Source organism: Macaca nemestrina, chromosome 9, assembly GCF_043159975.1.
Source record: "Macaca nemestrina isolate mMacNem1 chromosome 9, mMacNem.hap1, whole genome shotgun sequence".
Classification (NCBI taxonomy): Eukaryota; Metazoa; Chordata; class Mammalia; order Primates; family Cercopithecidae; genus Macaca; species Macaca nemestrina.
The window spans coordinates 89282773-89306316 of NC_092133.1; the positions used below are offsets into that span (position 1 = coordinate 89282773).

General features: G+C 56.3%; 1 protein-coding gene across 3 annotated transcripts in view; it reads left to right on the plus strand.

The window, feature by feature from the left end:
* Positions 1-23544, plus strand: part of LOC105486614 (ret proto-oncogene) — a 52953-nt gene that overhangs the window by 16964 nt on the left and 12445 nt on the right. For all 3 annotated transcript variants that reach the window (XM_011749542.2, XM_071070054.1, XM_071070053.1), the window contains exons 2-12: positions 6200-6463; positions 8100-8387; positions 10629-10870; positions 12087-12282; positions 14737-14936; positions 16929-17187; positions 17831-17956; positions 18584-18694; positions 19287-19406; positions 20218-20474; positions 22324-22471. In XM_011749542.2, the coding sequence (XP_011747844.1) occupies positions 6200-6463; positions 8100-8387; positions 10629-10870; positions 12087-12282; positions 14737-14936; positions 16929-17187; positions 17831-17956; positions 18584-18694; positions 19287-19406; positions 20218-20474; positions 22324-22471 (2211 nt within the window). The remainder of the gene's footprint in view (positions 1-6199; positions 6464-8099; positions 8388-10628; positions 10871-12086; positions 12283-14736; positions 14937-16928; positions 17188-17830; positions 17957-18583; positions 18695-19286; positions 19407-20217; positions 20475-22323; positions 22472-23544) is intronic.

Sequence of the window (23544 nt, forward strand, 5' to 3'; positions counted from 1 at the left end):
CCATTCCCAGGAAGATGATTGCATTAGGAAATCGTCTCTTAAGGAGATTCTGCTGGGCCATAATAAAGCTGTCATCTGCATCGTCTGCCACCCATCAAGGGCAGGCGTGGGGCTGGTGTCGCATGAGGGGTTCTGCAGGAAGGGCCTGCTGTACACACACGCCCTGTGCTGCTTCTAATTCATGCAGTTTTTGGATCTTATCGTTGTTGTTATTGTTTTCTTTTTCGGAAGTCCCAAATTTCAGCCCTTGTGCTGCCATCCTAGGGAAGTTTTTCATCATCTGGAGCTCCATTTGTGTTTCTGTGGCAGGGTCACCATGCCATGGTGAGGGTGACCTTACAATGCCCCATCAGAGCTGCTGGTCACGAGTGGGGGAGTGGGAGACCAAGGGCCACAGCCAGGACCCTGTGGAGAGCTGGTGAGCCCCCGCCTCCACAGACAGGGCCAGGCCATGCTTAGTATGTGTGCACCTAGGGTGCAGGAAAATGTGTGTGCTTGTGTGTGAAAGTGGGTGGGCACCAGTATGAGCGAATGCATGTGCTTGTTAGAGCCAGATTGGCAGTGCGAGAATGTGTGAGCATATGGAAGAACAAGTGTGTAACTGTGTGCCCCTGTGGTGTGTAATGGTATGCATCCGAAAGAATGAGTGTGTGTGAGAGAAGGAATGCATGTGTGCAGTGTGTCCGCCCGAGTCTGACCAGGAGACAGCCCCACGTGGCCCCTGAGACAGGAGCAGTAACATGAGAGGCACTAAACTTTGATGAAAGAGGGACGAGTAGGGATGGGGAGAGCTCTGTGGGGCACCCTCGACTGCAGGTGAGCACCAGGGAAGGAACCCCCTTCCCAGCTGGGGTCAGAGCCTGAGGGAGGAGCTGGATCCCCGACTGGGGCTGCTGTGCAGGCTCAGGTCTGGCAGGAACTATCCTCAGGGCATGGGAACTGAGGCTGAGGGCTGCAGGAAGCTGATGGCTAGGCTCAGGTGTGGGCTGCATCAGTGCCGAGGGATTGCATGCACTGGGGTGGAGCACACCCTGTCTCATGGGCTGCTGGGCAGCAGGACTCAGAAAAGGCAGGTATAACAACCGGAGACAGGAGCAAGCCCTGGCCTGTCCTCAGCATCCCTCCAAAGCCCTCCACCAATAAAGCTTTGCCTTGTGCTGCCTGCAAAGTAGCCTGCTCCAGGCCCTCCTGGAGAACATGCACACCTGGACAGTGTATGGACTGACAAGGTGTGTGCGTGCACACCTGTGGGACGAAGGGGCTTGGGACTGGTCCCCTCTGCATCCAAAGATGAATAAATTAAACAGTCCAGCCAAGTGTGGATCATTGGAAACAGTCTAGCACTTTACTCTGTCAAACACTAGGGCCGAGTCTTTCTGGCTGAGGTGGGCAGGGTTGGAGCAGATGGGGTCTTGGGTGGGCGTGCCTCCATCTCTTTTCCTGTCTCCTGCATACCCTGTGCATGCACACATATACACACACTCATGACACACACTACACAGGCCTTGAAGGTTCCTGAGGTCTCTCTGAATGTGAGCAGCAACTTAGGTCTTTGGCAGGTGTGCTGTGAGCAAGCAGGACCTTCGCTCACCCCATCCTGCATGGTGCCAGGGTACAGCCAGCCTGAGGAACCAGAACCACGGTGGGGTAGTCATTGAGGGTTGATGTGGGAATCCTGTTGGTTTCTCAGACAAGCAACACTGCCATTTGCACCGTCGGTGGGTGTGGTGTGTGCCAGGCCACTGCTGTGCTGCAGAAGTACAGGGTGGGCCCAGCCCTGGCAACCAAAGCTGTCCAGGCAGACACCTGTGTGCTAGGTGTGGGGGAGGATTCTGTTACCACGTGGCATTTGGGCCCTGAAGGCATGGGGTGGGAAAAGCTTTGCAAGTCCTGCTGGTGACCTTCCCATGGTGCCAGGAGTGGCTCTTACCAGAGGTGGGTCTCAACCCACAGGCCAGTCAGCCCTTCTAGGCAGAAAGGCAGCAGCAGGATGGGAAGCCAGCCAGCAGGGCCCTGGGCCTCCTGGCAGGCTCAGCACCTGCTGGAGCCTGACTTCCACCATCCCTTTCTCAGCTGTTATTCTAACCCCCAAGACACACAGCCTCACAGCGTGTCCAGCTGTTTAACTTGGTCAGGCTTCTCGCCACCCAGCCTCACTGTTCTTATCTGTGAAATGGGCAGTGAAGGGATCTGTACCCAGTGGCTGAGTCTGCAATGAGAGGCTCATGATGATACAACCCTGGGCAGAGGTGCACACCTGCCTGCACCTGCACTGGCTGTTCCTCCTCTCCTTAGCATGCCTTCCCCACTTCGAAGCTGGGGAAACTGAGGCCCAGAGGAGGCCAGTGCTCTGCAGAGTCTACACAGCCCGGTGGTGCCTGATGCCAGCAGCTCTTCCCCGGCTCTCCCCCGTGGCTGACCCACCACGATTGGCTGCATCGTTTGTGGGCCCCTTGTTCTAGAATTACGAAGAATTTCAAGACTGTAGCAAAGAGCGTTAAACCAAGCATGAGACCTCTGAGCACAGCCCACTGGGACTGCCCAGGCTGCACTCCGCTGAGGCCGGCCCTGCACACCGCTGAGGCCGGCCCTGCACTCACCTCCTTCATTCTCCCACCTTGGATCATGTGTTTTTCCATCTAGAAGTGTTTGTGACAAGCAGGAACATTAAGACAGCTGTGCCCAGCTGTAGAGACCACCTGGGAGGCGAGGCATTTTAAGTGCATTTAAGTCTGTTTCTGCTCGCAATCATTGCCTGACCCACAAATCCCTTTTGGCAGCAGGGAGACCAATTGGGATGGGGCCCCCCACGATCCTGTAGGGGTGGGCTCTGCCAGATGGGAGCAGAAAGGCCCGTTCTCCCCTGCACATGTGGTCTTGTGGTGGGGGCTTTGGGAAGCCCAGACCTGTCTTATGTCTAGTCCCTGGACCACTGAAGGTGCTTGCACATCATGGAGGCCCCAGAGGAGCACCTGCAGGATTCCCAGACTGGAACTGCTCCTGCCGCAGATGGGGTGTCAGGGCCCCGCCCACTCTTCTGCAGCCTGGGCATCACCAGAGCCACCGCACGGCCGCCCAAGGGCAAATGGTTCTTATTGGGAAGACCAGGACCAGAGGTGTGTGTCCCAGAGAAAACTAGACCACCTGAGCTCAGTCAGGTCCCTAGCATCCCCTCTGGGGAAAGAACACGGACCCCGCCGCCTGCGTGGATAGCCCAGACATACGACACCACATGGACTTGGGAGGGGGCTCATCAGGGGCCAGGGCATTTGGACCCTCCTCACCCTGTGAGGCCACTGTGAGTTACTATCTCTCACCCTCTTTGTCACCAGAAATGCAGCACCCCTCCCACCCCGAGGGCACTGTCATGGGAGCAATGTTCCTGATGTGCAGTGAGCACTTCAAGAGAACCCTTCTCCTGTTGTTTTCCCACTGTGGGACTCCAGACGTCTCACCTGTTCTCTTCCAGGGTCCACTTGGCATTTGATTGTTTCCCAAACCCAGATGTGTCCCGGAGGAGCCCGGTGGCCCCCGGGGGTATTCTCAACTGCTGCTGCAGACCCCGCCCTCCAGACCCCTCAGTGACCTCAAGCAGCAACTGTCTGGGTGGGAGCAAACTGATAGAAAAGAGAGATCGATTACATACAAGTGCAGTATTCCTAATGTCTGCTTTGGATGTTGGTATTGTTTGGGCATTCTAGAGTCTATTTGCAGGTTCTTAATGGATTTTAAGCATTTTTTGCCGATTTATCCATCTTTTAAAAAATTCATACTACTTTTTATTGTGGAAAAGTATACACAAAAATAAGATTTACAATGTAGCTATTTTTAAGTATACATTTCAGGGACATCACCACCGTCCCTGAACTTTTCATCATCCCAAACTTAATCTCTGCCCCTATCAAACACTAAGTCCCCATCCTGTCTCCCCCAAGCCCTAGCAATCACCATCCTATGTTCTGTGTCTGTGAATTTGACTACTCTAGGGATCTTACATAAGTAGAATCATGCAGTGTTCATCCTTTTGCAATGGGCTTATTTCACTTAGCATAATGTGCTCAAGGGTTATCAATGTTAATAGCCTGTGTCAGGATTTCCCTCCTTTTTTCTTTTTTTCTCTGAGACAGGTCTTGCTCTGTTGTCCAGGGTGGAGTGCAGTGGCACAATCTCGGCTCACTGCAACCTCTGCCTTGCAGGTTCAAGCCATTCTCCTGGCTTAGCCTCTCAAGTAGCTGAGATTATAGATGCCCGCCATCGCGCCTAGCTAATCTTTGTATTTTTAGTAGAGACGGGGGTTTCACCATGTTGACCAGGCTGGTCTTGAACTCCTGACCTCAACTGATCCACCCACCTCAGCCTCCCAAAGTATTAGGACTACAGGCGTGAGCCACTGCGCCCAGCCAGATTTGCCTACTTTCTAAGACTGAATATTCCATTGTATGTGTAGACCATGTTTTGTTCATCCATTCATCCATCGATGGCCACTGGGGTTGCTTCCACCTTTTGTCTATCTTGAATAGTGCTGTTGTGAACATGGGTGTGTAAATATCTCTTTGAGACCTGGCTTTCAATTCTTTTGCATATGTACCCAGAAGTGGGATTTCTGGATCATATGGTAATTCAATTTTTAAGTTTTTGGGAACTACCTTCTTGCTTTTAATGACATAACTGTATATTATTTTCCATTCTCACCAACAATGTACATGAGTTCCAAATACTATTTTAAAAGCTTTCTACTGTGGGGAATGTTGGCCACACACAGTCAGCAGTGTAATGCACTGCACTCCTGCTTGGGCTCACCCGGCCACAGCCGAGGCCAGCATCCTGCCTTCTCCGAGGAAGCTACACCTCTGTCCACAGCGCCCTCAGTGATTCATTCGTTTTTCAGTTATTTAGGTAAAAATTATATAGATAGGCCAGGCGCGGTGGCTCACACTTGTAATCCCAGCACTTTGGGAGGCCAAAGTGGGTGGATCACCTGAGGTCGAGAGTTCGAGACCAGCCTGACCAACATGAAGAAACCCCATCTCTACTAAGAAAATACAAAATTAGCCAGACATGGTGGTGCATGCCTGTAATCCCAGCTACTCGGGAGGCTGAGGCAAGAGAATCGCTTGAACCTGGGAGGTGGAGGTTGTGATGAGCCGAGATCGCGCCATTGCATTCTAGCCTGGGCAACAAGAGCAAAACTCCATATCAAAAATAAATAAATAAATAAATAAATAAATATTAAAAATTACGTAGATAAGATGCCAGCCTGGGCAATAAGAGCAAAACTCCATATCAAAAAGAAATGAATAAATACTACATAGATAAGATGCACGGACCTTAGCTGTACAATGCAGACTAATGAATATACCCGTGTGATCTGCACCCCTCTCGGATATAGGACCTTCTCCAGAAAGTGCCCTGTGGCCCTTCCCAATCTGTCCACCTCCCCCACACCCCTGCCCGCCACAGGCAGCCAGTCTGATCCATTGCCTAATATCCATCCAGAATCGTGCCATGTGTGCTCTCCTCTGCCTGGCTTCCTCACCTTGGCATAGTGTGTGTGTGTGTGACCCATCCAGGTGTTCGTGTGTATCCATAGTTCATCCTTTTTCATTGCTGGGCAGGATTCTGTGGCGTGGCTGGACCATGGTCTGCCTGTCCATCCACCTGCTGAAGGGCCTCTAGGCTCTTGGCTTCTATGAATCATCCTTCCAGTTCCAACTATGGCATTTGATAGACATGTTTTCATTTTTCTTGAATGAATGGAGTGGAATTGCAGGGTCATATGGTAGGCGTATGTTTAGATAAAGACTTACGACTTTCCTATAAAGTGCTTTCTTCATTTGTTGGCAACTGTTGCCCGCCCGGCGTGGCTGGCAGTGTCACCTGCCCTTGAACACTCTGGCTCTGGGTGATCTGTTGAGAAGTCTGTATGGTTCGGGCGCCCTTCCGGCTTGGACGATTGAGAATAGGCTTGTCATTGAGGATACTGCCTCCCCTGTTTCCTTCTCTTTTTCTATTTTAAAGCAGTTTTTTTCTAGCCCGTGTGTAACTATACAAATAATTGAGTGTTCATGTTATCAGGAACAGAGATGAAAAACTCCTGCTAAGATCAGAATTTTAAGTTAATGATTTTGTGTGTGTGTGTGTGTGTCCTTGAAGAAGCCTTATCCTCACCATCCCTCACTCACTTCCCTACTTCCCACAGTGGCATTGGGCCTCTACTTCTCAAGGGATGCTTACTGGGAGAAGCTGTATGTGGACCAGCCGGCTGGCACGCCCTTGCTGTACGTTCACGCCCTGCGGGACGCCCCTGAGGAGGTGCCCAGCTTCCGCCTGGGCCAGCACCTCTATGGCACGTACCGCACACGGCTGCATGAGAACAACTGGATCTGCATCCAGGAGGACACCGGCCTCCTCTACCTTAATCGGAGCCTGGACCGCAGCTCCTGGGAGAAGCTCAGTGGCCGCAGTAAGGGAGCCGCCCCAACACCTACCCCTGTGCCCCACCCCACCCCTTCCTCAAGCCGCCCTCATCACAGCCACTGGCACTGAGGCTCGGGGTGGCTTCCCCACCACCCCTGCTGTGGAAAGTGTCAGGGGTTAGGTGAGGCTGGCCTGCCTCTGTGTCCAGCCTGGAGAGAAGCCAGGACAAGCTTCAGGGCTGCCTGAGGCTGTAGGAGTTTGGAGACACACGGGAATCATCTGGGTACACTCTTCTGCCAGACCGGAATCCCTCTTCCAGTGGGGCTAAAAAGGATTAGGAGGTTTCGAGAGAGGGAGTGAGTGGGACTGGAAAAATCCCAAGGTTTTGATTTAGCAAATGACCTGCAACTCTCTGGAGAAGCGGCAGTTCCCAAGGAAAGCCTGACTTCTTATCGGCAGCTGGCTGCCCTTGTACCTGGCAGGGACTTGGGCCTGTCCCAGGTGTCCAGGGAGGAAAGAGGAGCAGTCAGAGCCGGAGTCATGGCCACATGTGACATTGGTAATGGGAGGGGTGTGGGGGGGAAGCAGAGCCCCTGTGACAGGGAACAGTCACCTGGTAGTTCCCATCCCCAGCACCCCTCCAGGGCCACGACTCTCACAGCCCTCACAACTACCCTGAGCCCTGTCTGCTGGGGAGAGGCAAGCCTCGGGCTGTGAATGCAGAGCAGGCATCCCTGCCCTACCCAGGCAGAGTGACTGATCTGTCTTCCAGGGACAACCAGGGTGCAGGGGAGGGAGGGGGCTTGGGTGAGCAGCTCCCTCCAGCGCAGCCCAGGCAGTTCCTAGAGGAGGCGGCATCTGAGATAGGTCGTGGTTCCATGCACTTAGTTGCTGCCCTCTTCATCCTGCTCCCCCAGGGTGGAGCTTGAGGAACGGGAGTCCCTGGGAGGGGGCCAGCATGGAATTTGCCCTGGGCCTGCATTTCCTAGGAGGCCTAAGCCCTCCAAGGTGGGGAGAGGCTTCATGCACAGCCAGTTCCTGTTAAGGAAGAAACCACAGGGTAATTTAACAGGGAAAGTTTATGTAAAGAATTAACTACAACAGGGGATTGGAGCAATGAGGCACAGGCTACAGGCTAGCAAAAAGTAAAGAGAATGCCAGAGTATATGGGAAGAGCAGCTCTGAGGAGCAGCCGCCCACCTAGGGCTGAGATGGAGGCTGGGAAAGCCCTCGCAGCCCAGCTGAAATGGCTGTGACACATGGGTGATGGAACTTGCCGGAAATGCCCCCCTCTAGGCATTGGGGAAGTATGTCTGTGGCCACTCCAAACCTCCTGGGGAGGATGTGGAGGGGGGGCACTGGTCACCCCTTACTGGAGAAGTTGCCAGCGTCAGAGTTGGGGAGCCTTAGACCCAGTGCTCAGCGCACCTCCCTGAGGAAGGGGCCTTTAAGCTGAAAACTGAATGATGAGAGCTAGGCCTGTGGGGCACTGGTACTCTGGGCTGCAGGGCCGTGCAGCAGAGGTAACGAGGTGGCAGGCAGAGCTGGAACACCAGGCTGCGCTTTGTGGACCTTGGTGGGGACCAGGGTTTACACCAGCCCTGGAGCTCCTGCCTCCTCCCCATTCCCAACTGCCTGGCAGGTGTGGCCGACGCCCTCACAGACCTGACTTCTCTCTGCAGACCGCGGCTTCCCCCTGCTCACCGTCTACCTCAAGGTCTTCCTGTCACCCACATCCCTTCGTGAGGGCGAGTGCCAGTGGCCAGGCTGTGCCCGCGTGTACTTCTCCTTCTTCAACACCTCCTTTCCAGCTTGCACCTCCCTCAAGCCCCGGGAGCTCTGCTTCCCAGAGACAAGGCCCTCCTTCCGCATTCGGGAGAACCGACCCCCAGGCACCTTCCACCAGTTCCGCCTGCTGCCTGTGCAGTTCTTGTGCCCCAACATCAGCGTGGCCTACAGGCTCCTGGAGGGTGAGTGCCGACCTTGTGGGGCCACCCCACAGTGCCTGCTACTGCTGGGCTTGCTCTGCGAGCCCTTGACACAGGCCATCTGGTTTATTCTTCACCTCCATGCCATCAGTTCATTCAACATTCCAGAAGTACCTCTTGCATGCCTGCCAGGGGCCAGGTACTGTTCTAGGAGCTAACGATATAACAATGAACACAACAGGTTGGAATCTTGCCTGCCTGCAGCTTTCATTCTTGTGGGGCAGACAGAGCGTCTGAGCATGCCAAGGAAATCGGGTGGCTTCTGGAAGGAGCTAGCTTCCAGAAACTAGGAAACTGGGAAGAGGGAAACGCTGAGGAGGAGGGGAACAGAGGAGGAGACCTCCATTCCTCCATCGTAAATTGGGTGGTTGGGGTGGGGGCTAGCAGAGCAAAGGTGGGAGGGTGCCGGGTAGGCAGGCCTAGCCCCTTGGAGGGCACTACAGTGTGACCCTCGTGTGCCTGGAGTGCACTGAGCTACAGGGAAGAGCTGAGGCCGATAGGGCAGAATAGTTCTGGGGCAGGGGGCAGGTCTGGGAGCGCTTTCAGGGCTTTCTCCAGAGGAACATGGGGAGCTATGGAAGACTTTGGAGGGACGGAGTGCTGGCAGGACCTGTCTTAGTTTTAAAAGGATTAGCCAGACTGCTGTGTTAGGAATGGTTTGGGGTGGGAAGATTCAGGGGTGAAGCTGGGTGACAATCAGAAGGCTACAGGAGAAACCTCTGAACAGGAGGATGTGGGCTGTGATGCCGCGATGCGGGTGTAAGCTGAGGCATGGCAAGAAGCAGGCAGCTGCCGCCAGTCAGGGGGTGGGATGAGCTGGATCCCAGCGGAGAGGGGAGAAGGCAGCTGACCCAGTGCAGGGAGGCCCCATTTGACCATCTGAAAGTCAGGAAGTGGGGCTCAACCAGGTCACAGGCTGCACCCCTGGTAAGTGTGTCCTCCATTCACACTATATCACACAAACATGGCAAGAATAGTAAAAATCTCAGTAAAGGAAGAAAAGCCATCACTCTTGGTTTTTTGCATGCCGCCCTTTTCCACTAAAAATTATGTCATTAAATTTAGTTTAGTAGTGTTCTTTTTGTAATCACACTTGACAGAGGAAAGCATTATATGATAAGCATTTCCCACATGTGTAATTCATGCGCAAGGCATGGTTCTGCCTGGGAGGCTTGTGGAGTTGCCCCCTCCTCCTTGGGGTTGGCTGTGGAGTCTTCAGCGGTGACCTTCCGCCTTCAGCATGCCCCCTTTTCTGGATTATTTCTGGAGGACAGATCGAGGGCAGGCTCACTGAAGAGTGTGTTGTGGTTCCTGGCCCTGCTTCAGGGGCGATGTTGAGCGCGAGCTGCCGTGCAGGGCACGGAGCATGCGCTTTTGCCTCAACATCCGGCCTTCAGAGGATGATCAGCCTGGCGACGCACTGGACAAGGAGTTGTAGAGTGGCGATGCACACTAGGCGGTCAGAAATCATTATGCATTAATGTCACATCATACCCCAGATGTCCACCGTGTTTGTTTTCAAGTGGTAGAATCGTGGCTTTATTTCTCACGTTCTCTAAAATGAACATATACATAATTGAAAAAAAAAAACACTAACATTTTTTAAAAAGCAGCCAAGGTCACCAATATGGTGAAACCCCGTCTCTACTAAAAATACAAAAATTAGCTGGGCGTGGTGGCGGGCGCCTGTAGTCCCAGCTACTCGGGAGGCTGAGGCAGGAGAATCGCCTGAACCCGGGAGGCAGAGATTGCAGTGAGCCGAGATGGCGCCACTGCACTCCCGCCTGGGCAACAGAACGAGACTCCGTCAGAAAAAAAAAAAAAAAAAAAAAAAAAAAAAAAAAAAGCAGCCAAGGCCAGTAGCTGGCTCTCTAGGGCCGCAGTGCAGCTTGATCTGACCCGGAGCCACCCTTCCCCACACAAGGTCACTTCCGATCGAGGCCGGGTGGACGGAGGGGTGTCCCAGTCCCTACCGGTTGCTCAGGGTGCTGGTCCCCGCTCTTCCCCACCAGCATGAGTGAGGACGCAGCTGCAGCAGGACGTAAGCGCAAACTCGTGTTCGGAGTGCTGCGCTCACCTGTGGAGCGGAGGAGGGGAGGCCTGGGTCCTCGGCTGGCGTGCGGTGTGCGCCCCGCTCTGACCGCAGAGCCCCCTTCCCGAGAAAGGCGGCTGGCCCGGTCCCGGCTGGCGATCACGCGGGGCCCCTGTCTGCTTGGTGCGCAGGTGAGGGTCTGCCCTTCCGCTGCGCCCCGGACAGCCTGGAGGTGAGCACGCGCTGGGCCCTGGACCGCGAGCAGCGGGAGAAGTACGAGCTGGTGGCCGTGTGCACCGTGCACGCTGGCGCGCGCGAGGAGGTGGTAATGGTGCCCTTCCCGGTGACCGTGTACGACGAGGACGACTCGGCGCCCACATTCCCCGCGGGCGTCGACACCGCCAGCGCCGTGGTGGAGTTCAAGCGGAAGGAGGTGCTTGTTCGCGCGTGCTGTGGTCTACCCAGTGTCTGTCTCCCGCCGCAGTTCGTTTCTCTGTCAGTTTAGTGTCCGTGTAGCCACCCAATCATGTGGCCGACCATTCACGCGTTCATTTGTCCTTCGTCTCCGTCGGCCCCCTCTGTCCTAGGGGGAGGAGAAGGGGGAGTCCTGTCAGCACCCAGCGGGGTCTTGCCTTGGGAGGCTGGGAACCCTGGGTGCCCAGTCTGGGACTGACCAGGATGAGGCCCGAGGGCTCGCGTCTGGGGCACACTTGTGCCGCTGCAGGCGGGCGCGGCGCGCTGCCCGGGCGGGGAGCATCTGCCGGGAGGGCACTCCCTCCCACCAGCAGTCAGCCCCCAATGGGAGGGCCATTGAGTGACCAGGAGCGGTGCCGGGGATTGGAAAGGGACAGGAAGGCGGATCGCCGCCGGCCCGGCCCCGCCCCGCCCTTCTCCGGTTCGCGCTGATGGAGCGCCACCGCCACCTGCTGAGCCTCAGGCCTTCCTGCAACCGGCCCACTCCGCCGGGGCCGTGGGAGAGTGGGCGTGGAGACTGAGGTAGTGCGTTACCTTGTGCCGCTTCTCTGGGCACACCACGTGCAGGTTTGGCAGGGAAAGGAGGTCTGACCGAAAGTACACCTTGTGAGTAAAGGCTGTGTGGGCCTCCCTGGGCCGCCTAGGGGTGACAGCAGAGGCCTGGTGCGCAGAGCCATCCCAGGTGCCCCGCGGCTTTCCTCACAACCCCCTCCAGCCTGGGGGAGGAGGATGCTTCGAGCAGAGTGCTTTGATGTACACCTGGCCTCGGATCTCGGCTCTGCCATCTGTTCCTGTGTGACCTTGACCTGACCTTCACCCTGTAGGGCCCAGCTTCCTCAGGGGAGAGTGGAGGTGCTCATTCTGCTCTCTAGGGACCTTGATGGGACCTGCCAGCAGGGTGCCTGGGCATCAGCTGTAATTCTCCCTATAAGAGGTCTACATTGCACCTGTTACACAGAGGGTCAGTGGCTCAAGGAAGGTGACTGGGCCAGGCTGGCCAGTGACCCCGTGGGAACTTGAATCTAGGTCAGACAGTCCCCATACCTGGCTCTGACAACGCACACCTGGTCCACCTGTGGGCTGCGTGGGACGTGCAGCATCCTGAGGTCTCTGGTTTTGGGGGGTCTGAGGGGCCACTTTCACCTGCACTGACCAACGCCCTCTGCATCCTGCAGGACACTGTAGTGGCCACTCTGCGTGTCTTCGATGCAGACGTGGTACCTGCGTCAGGGGAGCTGGTGAGGCGGTACACAAGCACGCTGCTCCCCGGGGACACCTGGACCCAGCAGACCTTCCGGGTGGAGCACTGGCCCAACGAGACCTCAGTCCAGGCCAACGGCAGCTTCGTGCGGGCGACCGTACATGACTATAGTAAGAGGGGCTGGTGGCATGGCCTGGCTGGGCCCCCAGGAAATGAAGGGCTCGTTCTTCATGGGCAAGCAGCACCCCACACACATGCACACCTGGCATGGCCCTCTGTGGCCCAAGCCACTTCCCCTCCACCCTCTTCGAAGCACTTCCTGTGTCTCTGCCAGGCCTGCCCTCCAGCCACCAGCAGGGCTTTCACCATGGGTCCTCTCTCCCTGAGCTGCACCATGGCCGACCCTGGCAGGGCCCTACCACACCCCCATGCTAACCCCGCCAGGGCTCACCACTGATTGCAAACATACATGTCACCTGAGGCTTTCCTCCCGCCCCTGGCACTCCATCATTGCCCCTAAGGTATCTCAAATGCTTAGGGATTATTGCTCCAGCCTTATCAGCTCTCTGCTAAACAGTCTGGTATACAGAAGCAGCCCTGAGCCAGGTCAGGGCTTCTGAGCCCATTGTCCTGCCTGACTCCTGACATGTGCCACCATGCTCACCTGCTTGCAGGGCACCTTTCAGCTGAGGCCTTGCTTCCTGCCTCCCTCCCCCACCTCCTGCTGATTTCTCCTGGGATCGCCTTCCAGATAAACCACCTGCATTTGGGGTCTGTGTCTGGGGGAACCCCGGGCCATGGGTCCTTCGCCCCTTTCTGCCTGGCCTGGTCTTGTTCATTCCTCAGTCCTCCCCACCTCACCAAGCCTATGGAGGCCCCACCTGTCAGAAGGGAGACAGCCTCCTTGCCCTGGCACTGAACACCCTGTCTGCCAGAGTGCCCCTCCCATCATTGTTTCCACCGCATGAGAACTAGAGCGGCAGCACGCGGCAGGTACACGGACGGCATGACTTCCAAGGCTTGGCCTGCAGGGTCATTGGGTCTGCTGGAGGCTCCTGCAGTGGAGGGGAGTTCTCCCATGCTCTGGGGAAGCTGTTTGGAGGGCTCTAGCATGTTCTTCCCAGGGCCTTGGTAATGCAGACCTTTAAGCCCCCATGTCACACACACACACACACACACACACACATACACACACCCTGTTACCCCCAAAAAACGAAACTCTGTAAAACATTTTAAAGAGGTTTATTCTGAGCCAGGATGAGTGACCACAGCCTGGAGAAAACACAAACCCAAGAAACCTTGAGTAAGTGGTCCCCAGGTCCAAGGTGGTGGGGTTACAGTTTGCTTTTATACATTTTAGGGAGACAGGAGTTATAACCAAGGACATAAATCAACACTTGGAAGGTATGCATTGGTTTGGCCCCAAAATGCAGGGTATCTTAAAGCAGGGGCTTACAGGTTAGAGGTACATGCAGAGATTCTTTAATTTACAGTTGGTTGAAAGAGTTAAGCTTTGCCTAAAGACTTCAGGTCAGTACAAAGGAATGTTAAGGAGGCCTGCTATGTGTCGCGTGATGCTATACAGGGTCAGGATGGAAAGTAAACCGCATTATACCTGGGTAATAAAAAAAAAAAAAGGTTTTTAACAAGATTTTATGGGCCAGGCATAGTGGCTCACACCTATAATCCCAGCACTTCAGGGAGACTGAAGCGGATGGATTGTTTGAGTCCAGGAGTTCAAGACCAGCCTGGGCAACATGGTGAAACCCTGTCTCTACAAAAAAATACGAAAAATTAACTAGGCGTGGTAGCACACGCCTAGATTCCAGGAACCTGGGAGGCTGAGGTGGGAGGATGGCTGGAGCCTGGGCGGTTGAGGCTGCAATGAGATGCAACAGAGCAAGACTCTGTCTCAAAAAAGAAAACCAATGTTATGGTTTGTAGGGTGTTACTTAACCCTTGCCTGGCATGGCCTTAGGTCCTATTTATAATTTGGTATCTTACTGCCACAAGAGTCTGTTCTGTCAGTCTTATGATCTCTGTTTTAATGTTAATGACGGTCAGTTGTGTCCAAACTCCAGCAGGAAGAGGGCCTAATAAGGCAAGTCCACCCTGCCTTCCTGTCGTGGCCCAGAATTCTGTTTTTAAGGTTTTTCTGGTGTCCTCTTGGCCAAGAGGGGATCTATTCAGTTGGTCTGGAGACTTAAGATTTTAATTTTAGTTTACAACTCGATACACAAACACCCCATACATACAGGCACAAATACCCTATGTACAGATACCACACACATGCATACTACACACTTACACATACCACATACACGCATACCACACAAGCATATCATACACACAGACACCTCATAGAGTGCGTGCACATGCACACACACACACACAGGCTGCCTCAAACTGAGAAGGGTTCCCTGGACTTTCAGTTCAGCAAATCCCAACATTTGAACATTGGTGCTAACTTAGGACCAGCCCCCAGGCCGGTCGCATGGCACTGTACGTGTGAAAGTGCATGTTTGCACCAGTGTGTGTGCAGGGCTGTGTCTGGGAAGAGGCGTGCTACATATGAGGAAGCAGCCAGAGCAGCTCGGTGGTCATTGTTGTGCCCCCACCTGCAGGGCTGGTTCTCAATCGGAACCTCTCCATCTCGGAGAACCGCACCATGCAGCTGGCTGTGCTGGTCAATGACTCGGACTTCCAGGGCCCAGGAGCGGGCGTCCTCTTGCTCCACTTCAACGTGTCGGTGCTGCCGGTCAGCCTGCACCTGCCCAGTAGCTACTCCCTCTCTGTGAGCAGGAGGGCTCGTCGATTTGCCCAGGTGAGCCCACACCCACTGCCCGTCTGGGGAAGATTGAAGGGCCAAGGGACATGGGGGCACAGGGAGGCAGGTGACACTGACTCTTGGCCCAACCAGCACAGAGTAGACTGGGTGGAGTCCTGAACCCAGGGCCAGGAGGTACAGCTGGGTGCACAGAAGAGGCCTGGGAGCGCTCACAGTGGGGGGGCTAGGGGCTCCTTGGGCCTCTCTTTTTTCCCCCTTTCCATTCTTGGTATCTTTAAAATGTTTTTTCAAAAATGCAAGAGCAATGCTGGGTAAATCTACATATATGGTGACTTGGAAAAATCTTCCTGGTAAATTGGTAAGTGAGAGTGGCTTGCAGAGATGTTGGTCCCCACGTGACTCCCTTTGTGCAAAAGCAGATCTTTCCTGACGGGGATCTGCAAGTGTGCAGAGATCACAGTGCTGTCCACAGTCATGCCCTCAGGGGGAGGCAGAAAACGCTTCCACTTTTTACCTTTTGTAACTAGGTTTGCTAAAAAGCGTACATTTATATTTGTCTTTGGAAAATAATGATTAGAAAGAGAAAACATAAAAGTAATAAATACTCATTAAAGAAGATGAGGCATGAGGTGTGATCCCTTCTGCCTGCAGGTGCCAGTGTTGCACGTCATGGCGTTCTTTCTGGGATGTTTCTCGTAAGCACTTATTAAGTTGACTTGAAACTGCAGCACGCATGGTCTCACATGCTGCTCTCCCTCGCAGAGCAGCCCGCAGCGCCTCCTCTTCAGAGGGCCATTGGCCAGTTCTTTCAGGTGGTTCTGTGCCCACATCAGCTCCTGTCAGCCACCTGTGTCCAGCCCACAAGGGAGCCCACCCTTGGACATATCCAAGCTCCCCGACCACCCACATGGCCTTTAATGGGAGAGGGATCAGAGACGGAGGGGCGACAAGGCAGAGGGACCTGGGGGTCTCACAGGGGGCGGGGCAGGAGCAGGCATTGCTGGAGGTGAGTCACCTGCCCTCTGTCAGGCTCAAGAACGAGGGCCTGAATCCCAGTCCAGCCTCAGCCTCACTGTGGTCTCACCCCTCTCCCCAGTTTGTAAAGCTGTGAATTAGGGACAGCAACCCTGGACAATTTGGAGAGTCACAAGAGAATTTGGAAGTGGGCTTTGTAGGGGGAAGTGAGGAGGCCCAGGAAGCTGGTTTTTGCTGTGGTCACATGGGCCTGGGAGAGCCCGGCCCTACTCTGGCTGGCCCCTGTCTCACCATCTGTGGAACTTTTGGTTTCAAGCAACTGCAAGAGTTGCCATGAGGCTGAAAGAATTCAGCTGCCTGGCTCCAGGACCTGGCATCCCCAGGAGAGGCCCCTCTTTCCCAGGGGCTCTGGTCAAAGTCCCAGGGAGGCCCCTTGGTCCTGGCTCCAGGGCCTGGCATCCCCAGGAGAAGAGGCGCCTCTTTCCCAGGGACTCTAGTCAAAGTCCCAGGGAGGCCCCTTGGTCCTGCATGGGCTGGGGCAACCATGCTCCCGAGTGTTGTGGCTGGGGTTCAGTGCTCTGACCAGGGGACACCAGGGCAGGGTGGACCTCTAAACCCTGTGCACTGAGGGAGGAGTAAGGGGTCCCCAGAGCACTGCTGGGGCAGCTGGGGAGGAGCGTGGGAGACATTCTGGTGGCCTTGGTGTCTGAGTGAGGGAGAAAAGGGGAGTAAAGGGTTAAGTCAGGGCCTGCCTGGGGCTTTTCCTGCCCCCAAACTGAACCTCGAGGCCCTGGGTTGCTTTGACCTCCGGCTCCCAGGAACAGAGGCAGCTGGTAACATGTGGCCTGAGTGGAGCTGGGCAGGGCAGGGCCGGGGCAGGTAGGTGGGTCTGCAGGCTCTGAGGGGATGGAGGACAGGGCGCTCAGCGGGGCTGCTGTCTCCAGGTTCAGTTGGGGGCTGTTCCAGAACTCAGGCTGTGTGGGAACCTCTACCCTCAGGCCACTGCAGGCCGGTCCAGCGGCCTGGTTAAGGTGTTCCCCTGTGCCCCCCTAGATCGGGAAAGTCTGTGTGGAAAACTGCCAGGCGTTCAGTGGCATCAATGTCCAGTACGAGCTGCATTCCTCCGGCGCCAACTGCAGCACACTAGGGGTGGTCACCTCGGCCGAGGACACCTCGGGGATCCTGTTTGTGAACGACACCAAGGCCCTGCGACGGCCCAAGTGTGCTGAGCTTCACTACATGGTGGTGGCCACCAACCATCAGACCTCCAGGCAGGCCCAGGCCCAGCTGCTTGTCACGGTGGAGGGGTTGTGTGAGTGCCTGCTCCAGGAAGGAATGGGTTGGGGACCTGGGGGCTTCCGGAGCCTGGGCCTGCTGCCCTTTGAAAAAAACAGTACAGCTGCAAGGCTTAGCTGGGGAGTGGGGAAGGCATGGACCAGCTTTACCGTGAGTGACCCAGCAATAAATGGTTGTCCCTTCCAGATAACATACAGGACCTTGGTTAAATTTGAATTTTAGGTAAACAACAGGCAGTTTTTTGGTATAGGTGTGTTCTGTGCAACCTTTGCAGCTTCTCGAAAGACACACCTCCAGGCCCATCCATGCCCTCTTAGGAACATGCTGAGCAGCTGCCATTCATGCCATTCATTGTGTATCTGAAATGCAGGTCCCACAGGGCGTCCTCAGCATCGTTGGCCGAATCTGGCTGCCCTCACATCCTTCCTCCTGTACTTACCCCAGCCCAGGTGACCCCCGCTTTGTGACCATGATGTCCTGTACCCTGCCCTGTGCTCTGTGCTCCTGGCACTGGCTTTGCTGCCCTGGGTCTGCCACTCCAGTCCCCTTGGGCTCCATCTGTGAGGCAGCTCAGCTGGTACTGTTCCCTGTCCTTGGGCACTGGCTGGGCGCTGGACCCAGGCCAGCCCCCTGTGACCCTGCTTGTCTGCCACCTGCAGATGTGGCCGAGGAGGCGGGCTGCCCCCTGTCCTGTGCAGTCAGCAAGAGACGGCCAGAGTGTGAGGAGTGTGGCGGCCTGGGCTCCCCAACGGGCAGATGTGAGTGGAGGCAAGGAGATGGCAAAGGTAGGTCCTGGAAACGCCCGAGGGATGCCTGCAGGGGCAACGGCACCGGTAGAAACGGGGTCCTGGGGCCCTGCCAGCCTGGGGTGGCTCTCCCTGCTCCAGGTCTGCTTCTGGCACCTCATCCCCCACGTGGCTCACGATGCCAGCATAGTGGGCAGCAGTGCAGGGCTGGGGAGAGGGCTTGTGAATACAGCAAATGGTCCCCAGGCTGGAGTCACTCTGGACTTGGGAAGGTCTGAACCAAAGTTGGGATGTGCTGGGGACAGAATGGCCTTTTCTGGGAAGTCCTCGTCCAGGGGATGTGGTGTGGGCAGGGGACTCATTGTCTGCATCAGCCAGAGGCCAGCCTGGGTGTGCCCACCACCATGAGGGGCCCTCACTGTGCAGCCCTGAGAGGGTCCTGGCCTCTTTGCTGTAAGGGCCACCTGTGTGAGGAACCCCCCATACCTCCTCTCCCATAAGCTGTGGCTCCCCAGGATGCTTCCGCTGACAAGGCTCTGTGTGTGGTGTTTCCCTGCTCAGGGCTCCATTTGCTCCTCCCTAGAGGGGCAGGATCGGCCTAGGAGGTGGTGGGGGCATGTGGCGGGGCTCCCACGTGGGTGACAGCCTGCTGTGTGTCCTGTGCAGGGATCACCAGGAATTTCTCCACCTGCTCTCCCAGCACCAAGACTTGCCCCGATGGCCACTGCGATGTCGTGGAGACCCAAGACATCAACATTTGCCCCCAGGACTGCCTCCGTAAGCAGGGTTTAATGAGGGCATGGGAACAGGTAGGAGATAGTAGGGGAAACCTGGATCCCACATGCACTTCAGCCAGAGTTGCCAGGGCTGTCAGTTTTATGCATCAAGCTGAGCCTCTTGTGCATTTCAGCGTCACCCTGGCCATGGGGAGGGAGCAGGGAGGGTCAGGGACGGGGGGAGGCAGGGACACACAGACTGTCCAGGTCCCTGCTGAGGCCCCAGAAATTGGCACACACAGATTTCAGAAGCAGAGAATGGTCAATAGGGACACTGACAGGGAAAGTGTGGCCCTGAGCTAGACAAGGGACCCTGCAATGTGCTGGTCAGGCCACCAGGCTCCAGTTTTGGAGGCAGAGTCCTTTGTTCAGATGAAATGTTAGGAGGGGGCCTGGCTTCACCCATGGCTTCAGAAAGGCACTGTGACCGAACCCTGCCCGGCTGAGCCAAGCTGCTGGGCGCCTGGCCTCCCTGGGCCTATGCTTGCAACACCAGTTGGGGAGGGGGGCTCCTTGGGACAGTGCCCTCGAAATATGGGGGCCTGGGGTGGTCAGACACCCCAGGGGGCTGAGTGGGCTATGTCTGCCCTCAGGGGGCAGCATTGTCGGCGGGCATGAGCCCGGGGAGCCCCGGGGGATTAAAGCTGGCTATGGTACCTGCAACTGCTTCCCTGAGGAGGAGAAGTGCTTCTGCGAGCCCGAAGACATCCAGGGTGAGTGGGTGGCAGCCACGACCACCACCACCTCCTGGGCCCATGGAGGTCTCAACAGCACATCTGAGGTCCCAACAAGGGAGGAAATTGCTGGGAGGCGAGTGGGCCCCATGAGACTTCCCTCCCTCCCTCTGGGCCTCTGTTACTCCATTGGTGCAACCCAGGAGAGGGGCCAGAGCCCCTATAAAGTGTCCTCTGGCCCTAAGTTCTATGATGAACAGGCCAGAAAAGCAGTTCTTCCACCAAACAACTTGTCAGGGTGACAGGTCACTATCCCTGTGACCATGCATCTGGGACCCACCCAGGAACACATTTCAAGGTCAACAGGTATGGTGGGTGGCACAGCCACACTGACTACACTCAGGGATGCGGTTCTGCCTGAGCACAGGGACACATTTCTGGTATTGAGTTTTCCGGTATTATATAGCCCTACATCATGAGCCACTTAACATTTTCATAAAGAAAATGCCAAAGACATTTGGAACAGAGGAAAATTTTAACCTCCCCTGCCAGCCCTCCAGTGCCAGCTGGTGTAGTGAGCATAGCCTCTGCTGTGTGACCTTGGCAGGCTGCTCAGCCTCTCTGAGCCTCTGTCACCATCTGTAAGAGGGCAATAGTAGTCTAGGAGGGGGCAGTAAATGGCAGTACCCATGCCCAATGGGGTGTTCTCAGGCCTTCCCACACCTTCATGGCCACTTCCCCGCTGGTGCGGACACGGTTGGCTGGAGAGCCATGCGGTGGAGCATGCGCAGCCTGTACCCAGTGGTGCCGAGCCTCTGGGCCTGGAGCCTCACACCGCCCCCACCCACAGATCCACTGTGCGACGAGCTGTGCCGCACGGTGATTGCAGCCGCCGTCCTCTTCTCCTTCATCGTTTCGGTGCTGCTGTCTGCCTTCTGCATCCACCGCTACCACAAGTTTGCCCACAAGCCACCCATCCCCTCTGCTGAGATGACCTTTCGGAGGCCCGCCCAGGCCTTCCCGGTCAGCTACTCCTCTTCCGGCGCCCGCCGGCCCTCGCTCGACTCCATGGAGAACCAGGTCTCCGTGGATGCCTTCAAGATCCCGGTGAGGGTCCCTATGGGGCAGGGAACACCACCTGCCCTCCCCAGATGCCTTCCAGGGAGGGAGGCCAGCTGGGGAGAGGAGGCTATCCCGTGAGGGACTGCCAACACTGGGCAGACGAGGCCCGTGCTCTGCCCCTATTTCCGTAGGGTGCTGTGTGGGGACAGTCTGTGGGGTGGAACTATGATGAGGTGCTGTTCCCATCCAGGTGAGAGGCAGTGGTCAGGGTCGCAGCATCGGGCAGGGGAGCAGCAGTGTGGACGGAGGGACACTGAAATCAGAGGGGGGTGCCTCTCTGGAGAGCCTGGCCTGCAGGTCTGCGTGTGTTGCTCAGAGCCTCCAGGCTGTGCTGAGCACCCTGGAGCCTCCCTGTCCCGGCCAGGCCTGCTGTGTGGTGCTTCTGCCCTCTTCTGGTGGTGGCCTGCCCCTTCAGTGTCCCCACTAGCACTGTCCAGGGCGCTGGAAGCCAAGCCTCGTTCTGGGAGGAAAAGAGGCTCAGAGCCAAGGGTGTGAGTGAACGGTGAGCCATGCAGCTTATGGTGGCGTGAATACCTCCTCGGCAGGAGCCTCCAGGGAGGAAACTGAGCACCCAGTGGCCACAGGGCCCTGGCAGTTGCCATCTCAGGCTGGGAGGTAACCTGGGATTCCTGGGAGGGGCCACATCCCACAGCATAGCTCAGCCTGAGGCCTCAGCCCTGGAGCCTCTGTTCAGGCAACACCCAGCCCTCGGTAAGGGTGTGGGCCAAGGAGGCCTTCCCAGATGTGGCCACTACCACTTCCCCACCAGCTTTCCTAGTTGGTGGTCCCCGTCCTGGCCTGGCCGCAGCTTACTCTCGTGGCAGGGCTCTAGGAGGAGCCTCCAGAGTCCTTCATAAACCCAGCGGGTTTGTGCAAGGCTGCCCAGGAAGGCCACACTGGTCTGGGCTGCTGCTGGCAGAGACCATCACCCTAACCCCAATCAGCTCCAGAGTCACACTCATCAGCAGCAGGTCTTGGACCTGTGACTCAACCTCAGTTTTTGAGAGGATCAGGTTGATGTCGCCCTCATGTGCTTACTGCAGTCTCTGGAGTGTGGTAAACGGGTTTCCAGTGCCAGCTGTGGAGGTGACAGCCGCAGGGAAGCCATGGCGATGTCGACACTGACCTTGACTGTGGCTTCCCAGGGAACATGGGGCCAGACCAGGATAGCCCAGGAGCAGGAGATCTGGGGTGACAGATGCCCATAGCTGGCACATCAAGGGAGGGTTCCTGGATCCTGGCAGGCTTTGGCCTCCCTGGTCAGAGTTCAAGCACTGGGGGTGGGGGTCTGGGAAGGCATCCAAAGCAGTCCCAAGTGGGCCCGATGTGTGGATAGAACTTTGATGGGAGGGCAGGGTGGTGGTGCCAGCAGGCAGAGTAAACGGGTACGTGAAGGCAGGTAGCAGCCCTGGAGGAGCAGTGGTTCCACACTTGGAGGCAGAACATGGTGGCGCCTTTCTTTGCAGGGGTGGCTATGTAGAGAAGTTGCCCTGGACACTTCCATTGTAGCCGGAGGTCCTGGGCTGGACCAGTGCTCATTTAGTCCTGGGGCAGGGGTCAGGGGAGACAGTAGACCAAGAGCCAGAGACGGTCAGAGTACTGAGTCCAAGCCATGCTGTGACCACACCTGTCATGTAGCAGCTCTCAGGGGCCTGGCTGTGGGGTCCTGCCCTGGACAGAGACAGGCAGCATTGCCTCTGGCTCAGATGACAGCTGGTTCTCTGCACATTGGAACTTGTCCATGGGGGCTCCTTTAAGGGTCTTGCCTTCTTCCTCCCCTGTCATCCTTACACTTTTCTCCCCTCTTCTCCCACTTCCCTCATTTCCAACATAGGAGGATCCAAAGTGGGAATTCCCTCGGAAGAACTTGGTTCTTGGAAAAACTCTAGGAGAAGGTGAATTTGGAAAAGTGGTCAAGGCAACGGCCTTCCGTCTGAAAGGCAGAGCAGGGTACACCACAGTGGCCGTGAAGATGCTGAAAGGTACCTGCCAGGCACAGGCACAGTGCACCTGGGGGAGTCTCTGGGGCGAGGGGGTGGGGTGAGGCCCCTCCTGCCCAGCATGGGACCCCGAAGAGCCCCCATTGCTGTTTTAGAGCGGCTGCAGTTGGGGGACCCCTCCCATGGACCACTTGGGCCTAGAGAAGCAGAGCGAGGACTTTGTTCTCCCTGGAAGGCTCTAGAGGTGCTGCTGTGCCAGTGCCACTGAAGATCTAAGCTTTAAACATTTAAAAAGCCCTTTGGTTTTGAGCTGATAGCCGTCTTCACTCCAGTCTACCCCATTCATTCCTCTCAGCCCAGTGTCTCCTGGGGTCCTGGTGAAGAGACCACCAGTAAGGACTGGCCCTCAATCTCAAGAGACCCCCATGGGCCTATCTCGCCTGCATGCCCAGTCATGCCACAAGTTTGGCTCTTGATAGGCACATGCACCTACCCGCACAGGCCTGCATGTCTGAGGCTGGTGACTGCACTGAGTGGCCCCCTCTTCTGTGGCCAGGCCCCAGCCCTGTGGACAGCCAGGCTGAATGGCAGTGAGGGAGAGTAGTTGGTGTACACAAGAATTATTTGCAGTAGTCAGGGGCTGCACAGCACAGGGTGCTTCCAGATGCCTACCCAGCCCCTCAGACTGGGTTCACCTCCAAGCCAGTAAAACCCTGGACTTCCCAGGGGTACGGGGAGACCCTTGGATTTCCTTCAGCCATGCACAGCCCCAGGCCGCCCACACCTGATCCAAGGGGTCCTGGGGCCCCGACTCCCCAAGTCCTCCTATGTTGGAAATGTCCTCTCCCTTCCAGACAATCCTTCAGGACAGAGGAGGCGGCACGGCACAGCTGGGCAGTGGGACAGCTGACCTGGGAGGGATGGCTTAGCCATGTATTCTGACTCTTGGAATACCTTCAGGCCCAGGCACCTGCTGGGCATTCCAGGACAGCACTGGCCACCCTCGGGACGCGTGTGCTGGGCAGGCCACCCCTGTGGTGCCTCGTCCTCTTTCCATCATGCCTCTACAGTTAGACTCTCTGGGGAATCATGCTGTTCATTAAGAATAAGCCAGA